This window comes from Elaeis guineensis, chromosome 8 (genome assembly GCF_000442705.2).
Source record: "Elaeis guineensis isolate ETL-2024a chromosome 8, EG11, whole genome shotgun sequence".
In the NCBI taxonomy this organism is placed as follows: domain Eukaryota; kingdom Viridiplantae; phylum Streptophyta; class Magnoliopsida; order Arecales; family Arecaceae; genus Elaeis; species Elaeis guineensis.
This window is the reverse complement of record NC_026000.2, coordinates 128000328-128007439: the sequence shown is the minus strand read 5'-3', so window position 1 is coordinate 128007439 and position 7112 is coordinate 128000328. Positions and strand designations below refer to the sequence as shown.

Below are 7112 nucleotides of genomic sequence, written 5' to 3'. Positions count from 1 at the left end.
TTGCCACTGTATTTACGTCTACTGGGGCCTAGATTGCTGATCTCTTCACAAAGGCCTTGGATTCTACACGATTCTCCCATCTCCGTAACAAGCTGGGCATGCACGATATATATGCTCTAGCTTGAAGGGGAGTGTTAGAATAAGTGCTTATTATTGATTATTTCTTCCTTTTCTTTCTTTTATATGGGCTGGTCCATGTTTTAGGCTTCTTTATATTGTACCTGCAGCACAACAGATTCCTTGTAAGGCCTATTTATAGGCTGCCAATGATTATTGGAATGACGGACGCTTTCTTTTTCTCACCTCTCTATAGTTAGCACTATCAATCAGCTTGTGCAGGTTTACACACTAACCTTATAGATGCCAGAAATAGTAGAGGGTCAAACAAGAGGGGGCGCGGAGGGAGATAGAGAAGGAGGGGTGAGGAGAGAGAGAGAGAGAAGAGGTTCATATAGTGGAGAAGAAAGTAAAGGGGAGAAATTCAAGTACACCAATTCTTCACTCTATGTTCATTCTTTACTACATTACCATGTATATATAGGTAACATAAAACTCTTCATATCCTTTAATTAACCCATCACATATTTTAAAAGGCAAACAATAATTAGTTTCAACTCTAGGAACACATGTATGAACCATGATTAATAAGCTTGGAAATTTTAAATGACATTCCAAATTTATTGAAAACATGACCAAGCTTAAGAACCACCAAAATTTCTAATAGCTAATAAATACTATTTGACCAGACTTTTCACTCAAACTAAATTATGGGTACTCTTAGAATGGGTTACACATCACCATTCCTACCTTCCATTGCATGGAACTTGCCCTTGAGTTCTTTGATTATCTATGCTTTTCAATATGGTCACAAAATACCTAGTTGAGTACCCACACAAACTTGATTTGATGCATGGTTCATGCAGTTGAATCTTATTGCTTGAGTTGAACCTACTTCCTTTGATGCATCGAGGACTTGGCATTAACTCACATATCATGTTTTCCTCCCTTATCAAGTGCTACATCACATAAAACTCAATAAACAAAATTTCTTCCAATGGAAAATGCAACAAATTATTGCTTGATAATGGTGAGCTTCTCTTGAGCATTAAGACCACTCAAATGATATGGCCAAGGTATAGGCTTGGTCTTCAAATTAAGTGCTTGAACCAATTGACCAGAAACAATGCTAGAAGTTATCCCATTATCAATGCCAATATCTCTTGTGCATTATCACTACATACAGGTTATAGTTACTGATCATGTTTCCACTTGTCAGTTAAAATGGCACCGAATATTCATGGCCTCTAGCTGTTCCTTAAGCATCACCTAAATCCTCTGTTATATATCTTAACATGCACTTTGCTAAATGTCACTTGCACCAACAAGAGGATCTATTGTTCAATGTTCTAAAATCAGTTTGACCCAAATAGGTTGACCTGCTTGACCCTTCACCCATTAACATATACAAGTCTGGTAAAAACCCTTTTTTTTTTATTAATAATCTGTTCAAGTCATTGAACCAAATATTGGAACCACTCAAACCAGTCTGATTCAATGGTTCTTAGCTGACAGGTAGCAATGATATCTTTATCCACAAAAAAAAAAAGAAAGGAAGTTGAAGACCTAGAAAACCATCTCAGCTCCCCTGTTTTTTGCTGTACCTCTTCGGCCTCTGCTTCCTCTATTCTGGCCTCATCTTCCCTGCAATGAGGACCAGGCAACTCTAGATGAATGATAAGAAGACTAAGATGGCAACCAATGCCCATCTTGTCACATGAAGCAAAAACCCAATCTCACCAGCAAGGAGGGGTTAGTGAGAGTCAGTTATAGGGAAAGGGAAGCCAGATTGAAAGAGAAGATATAGAACAGGGATATCGCTCTTCCTCTCATAAAAGGCAGCAACGGAAAACTTGGAGTTAAAAGTAGGAAAGGGACTACAAGAAAAGGATATATTTTCAGTGGGTCGTTGCGTTTACACATATATTGCAGAACTGACCAATATACTCTTTCACTAAATTCATAGGAAGAGGAAAGATCCAAAGTGCTAGGAAGTAATTTGAATTAGTGCAAGGATAATAAACTTGCTTTTGCTTTTAATGTATCAAGTCATCTTGGTTTTCTCAATGGATATGCTTGTTTCCTTGTTACAAGGGCCTGAACTCAAGTTCAAATAGATTTGCCTTCCAACTGTTGCTTCCCCACAACCGAGCCTAAACTCTGGAACGCAAATTTCCAATTCACTGAAAAAGGCTGAACTTGACTTCAGAGGGAAGCGCTCCAAGGTCAAGTCTGAATGGCACACAAAGCATTTTATTCTACTTTAATGCTCTCCACCTCACTCTCTCCTTCAAACTAGCCATTTAAGCAATATTTAAGTGATGATTATCATTCAATGATAATTCTAATGTCTAAAAATTACATTTCCTGAATGCTAACTTCCTATAACACAAACAGCAGAACTAGCTAAACCTTGAGTTCAGTTGTGAATCAAACACCAGACCAGAACTCAAATTCTCGAAAATAATTTCTGAGAACCTAAGTTCAGACACTTCTCACACTTAGAAGCAACAAACACACCAAATACACAGACATCTCTACAATATATAATGCATAAGTTGGGGTGAGAATAGCCAACTTCCTTTGATTCCTCTATAAATTCACTTTACTATAAATAAATGCACTTCTATTGATCATCTCTGTCTATTTATCTTTCTTAGTATATATTTAAAGTGACCCGAAGAACTGGGGAAGCCTTTATAGGACACATTTATAAAAGAAATCTAATGGAAAAACAATTTAATTTCATATAATCATTAGCAAATATCAAACAATTCTCCCTCCTTAATCAATCAGGTGAATTGTGAATGCTGGAAGTTTTTTGAGCAATACCCAGGATTTGAACCCGGGACTAATGCTGAAAGTTAATAAATGCTAAGTATCTAAGTATGTGTGCGTACAAGCAGACAAACAGACAGACACACCTAAATGCACATATTTACATGCATGTATGCATATACACATGGTGAAATGTTCAAAGCAATAATCCACACCATTCATTACCATCATATCTAAACAGCCTACAAGTCATTTTTGTAAATTTTGGCAAACTTGGCCCAGAATCGTCCACCATGCTGGTGGATTACCGATGCAGCTTATTTCATTTAATGCTAAGAGATGAATGCATAGCTGCAGTATTGAAGCAGAATATATTCACCATAAGGAAATCTAAAGAACTTCCACCTTTTGCTTAGACTGCTTCTTAGAAGAAGCTGGGGCAGGGACATTTTTAGTGTCTGCTACGGTTGCTTCAGCACGAGTGGCTTTTTGAACGCATTTAACAATTTCAGAGACCGGCTTAGGTTTGGGCGGATCAGTACTGGTTGGCTGTGGGTTCATTGTGCCAGATAGTTTTTCACGAAGATCTCGTACTCCTGATTCCTTTCCACCTAGATAAACTTGCTGCACGTCTTTTTTCTGAAGCTTCAGTCGAAGATCTTTGGCACCAACTTTTGCTTTCATTAAGAATTCCAAGATTCAATTTAGATTAAATTTTTCCAAGAAACTAAGACATACTAAGTAGAAGTCAAATCTGTATTATTTTTTTATTCACTATTTCATACTTGAAACTTGAGGCCCTTCATCATCCTTGTAAAGATCATGTTTCCATCTGTCATCAGTTTGGCGTTGCCTGCAGAGCAAACTCAAAGATCAGTTAAATAAAGACAAGTGATCCCAACAATATTATATCTCCAGTGATAATTGCTGGAATAAAAATAATATCAATGCATTAGATATTACCAATATTTTTTGCTCTTCGTGTCAAAATAATCTGATGTTATGTGATTAGGTCATCTTTACAGTTCAAAATAAAACATGCTGACCACAAGCGATCTCTACTTTTAACACTTTCTAGGCTTATTTGATGCAACCAGCTGTATGAAACACACGTCCACCTATCGTGTAGCTTTTTAAAAAGTTGTAACTAGAGACTGGGTTAACCTTGTGACTGGTTCGTGCATAGAATATGATAGCCAACAAACTTAATTTATGCTTTTGTATAAGCCAAATTTCAGTGTTCTAATATGTCATGTCATCCATATTTTTTGGACCTTACTCACACCTCCTCAGTATAGGATTCTTACAAAAAATACCCAGATGAAATAGTAACTTTTCAAATAAGCCCTTATGTTTTATTATGTAATAGGATACACCCTACAATCCCAGAAATTCCAATAATACTACTTTTGACATTTATAAATCTGGACTTTACACTAAAGACAAAAAATTTAATGGATCAAATAAATCTCTTTTTTAATATTCACCTTTCTAAATTTAAAATCTTATTTTTTTAACAATCTGATGTCAGTACTCAGTGCCACTATTGAAATTTGAGTTTACAAATGACCTCATACTTTTTTGTTTTTTCTCACAAGACCCTCGGATTATATGCCAACTTGCCTATTGCACTGGTCTTCTAAAATGTTCTTCTAACATTTGAAGAATTTAATCCAAAAACAATAGCTTTTACTATTAATTTAACACCCAAAATATTCTTCCACAATTTACATCTATGAGGGTACAAAGTTTGACAAAGATGCTTTCCTCTTATTACACATGGAGCTAAATATTTTGACTTTGCATTCTAAGATTACACATTTAAGGCGATCACTAGGGCATTATCCATGATATAGTCACACTAAAGCATCAAAAATCTAAAAGTCTAGTGGCACAAAATTGCTGAAAAACTCTTGGCAACCAAGCACTACATTATCTGCATCCATATGCATGATCATGCTAAACAAGTTTTACCACTCAGATTTCCCTAACAAATCTCTAGCTTTGGTTGCTTAAAACCAAACAATCATCATCCTGAGTAATTAAATAGTTGGACTTCTGGTCAAGGCCAAAAGGAAAAAGTATCAATTTTGAAAGTGACAAGTTAGCTGCCTTTCTAAAGGCATTATTCATGACATGCACATCACATTGGTTTTTCTTTTTTTTTTTTTTTAGATCATATTTTGAGCTTTGCACCACTTCTTTTACGTGACTCATTAATTTGTCAATCTGAACCTCAGATGTGGTCCAACAACAGGTTACATAAATAGTGGTGTGAAAAATTGATAACAAGATCAAAAAAATTGAAACCTTTATAGCCAATATATGAAACCTGAAACATGATAACAAAGCAACATAATAAGATTCCAAACTGGTAGACAAGCTCAGAATCCTGACAATAATGCAAATAAGTCAAGCATAAAAATCTGATGAGTTATTTCAGATCAACTATAACAAAACTAGGTGAATGAATGATTAGTAATGGTCAAAGATAATCAATCAGTCCTAATATGACCAACTTGCCTATTGCCTAATGATCAAACTCACCTTAACTAGATTGTTGCACTAGATGAGCTGCACTGCAGCTGTGCAACTTTTTTAGAGAGAGATTTTTGTGTTACTAAAGTATTTCTCAAAATCGACTTAATGTTTTTAAAATGGATATATACTCACCCTCCTATGATGAGAGCTCTCCCACATGATTTAGAGTTATGTCACTCAGCTACACTAAAAAGGCTCTTTACTGCACCTGCTTCTGCATGAAACCTAACAGAACATGAAACTGAGGGTTGAAATAGTTTAACAGCACGCAAACTCTAAGTACTCAGTAAATAAGGTTAACAACCCAGTAGGCACTGCTGAACTGCAACTGCATGAACCAAAGAAAACAAGATTTAATTGTTATTTCAACTGCAACACCCCAGCAGACTGCCCATTTGTGGTTAATCAAACATTCAGTTTTCATGCTCATAAACTTTTGACAGTTACCTCCACCTCTCCAAACCCCAAACTAAATGCACACACTCATTTTGCAACATAATACGCCAATGAAAAATCTACCAACCAAAACCCTAATTGGTTGACCAACACCTGATACCACCTAAAAACCTGCTAATTGGAAACTTATTTCCAAATTACAGGAAGCAACAACCTGCTTGTAAAAAAAATTAAACTTTATTTATCTAACAAACATAAGACCAATATTAAACAACTGCTTATCTGGAACAATGCATTTCGAAACGACAAGAAAGCCTATTTGGAGAAAACCTAACTTCCTCCTCATAGATATCGGCAACCACACTAGCAAAAGCTAAACTGGCCGTAATGTAAAAGAGTCATACAACAAGCCAAACCTTATTAAGACAAAACTAACCTGAATAAGCAGATAGCAGTGCACGGCTATGCGCCATTTTTTATAAAACATAACAGGTCAAAACATCAAGTTTCTCGAATTAAAGAAAATTTTAAAGCACAAAAGAACCAATTTTTACTGCCTAACAGAGCGACCGAACTAAAAAACCCTAATTTGCCAAATCTCGAAAAGATATCAAGAATACCTACGAGCCAATTAACATTGTTTACAGCGATTTAGGAACAAGAACAGAGGCATTCTAACCGGATTGAGAGAAGGAAAATCGGACCTTTTCCCAGTGGCCGATCTGGTCCGGCCGACATCGTCAGCCAGGCCGCCATTAAGGCGCTCCATGATCGATCTCTTCGTCCCGGCACCCTCCCGATCCGCGTACATCTTCGCTTGCTCTCCCGGAGAAGCGCCAAAGGCGGATTGGGTCGCAGAGCTAGGGTTCGAAAGAGCGCAAAGGGCGAAGGGGAGTCGATCGAAGGAAATCCCGGGGGGGACAGAGAAGGGATAAATGGAAATAATTTGAGTATTTTGGGGTTTCGATACCTTTCCTTTTTGACAGTTAGTCCGCAACCACGTTCGGGGGAAAATTATCTATTGACCACCTCATTTTCCTCGAATTTTACTTACGCCTTCTCGTCTAAAATTTTTCAGCCGGCTGCCTAGTATTTGCTAAGCGATGCTTTCATTTCGGTGTCATTATTTGGTGGTCGCACGATAACTTTAGAACTAAAACTCCACTTGTGCCACCTTTTAGATGCGCTACCTGTAATGGGTTGTTTTTGGAATTTCATCAGACTCTTTAATGTATCTACTTTCCTGCTATGAATAAACTTGGTGTTTCCTGTCAAAATAATAATAAATAAATAAACTAGCACTCAATCCTTGCAATACTAAAATTTAATTGATAATAATA

The 7112-nt window shown here is 36.7% G+C and overlaps 1 protein-coding gene across 1 annotated transcript; it reads right to left on the bottom strand.

Moving 5' to 3' along the window:
• Window positions 1-3210: 3210 nt before the first annotated feature.
• LOC140859718 (uncharacterized) lies at window positions 3211-6795 on the bottom strand. The gene is made up of 3 exons (XM_073262089.1): window positions 6477-6795; window positions 3621-3688; window positions 3211-3512 (listed from the first exon to the last, which is right to left on the bottom strand). The coding sequence occupies exons 1-3, from the start codon at window positions 6581-6583 to the stop codon at window positions 3226-3228; spliced, it is 462 nt and encodes a 153-aa protein (XP_073118190.1). The 5' UTR covers window positions 6584-6795; the 3' UTR covers window positions 3211-3225.
• Window positions 6796-7112: the final 317 nt, after the last annotated feature.

Excerpts from the sequence above, each read along its gene's own strand:
- LOC140859718 (XM_073262089.1), bottom strand. The coding sequence starts at position 6,583 with ATGTACGCGGATCGGGAGGGTGCCGGGACGAAGAGATCGATCATGGAG. Across the intron at positions 3,689-6,476 it reads AGATCGGCCACTGGGAAAAG|GCAACGCCAAACTGATGACA; the intron begins GTCCGATTTTCC and ends TTTGCTCTGCAG. Across the intron at positions 3,513-3,620 it reads TGAAGGGCCTCAAGTTTCAA|CAAAAGTTGGTGCCAAAGAT; the intron begins GTATGAAATAGT and ends TCTTAATGAAAG.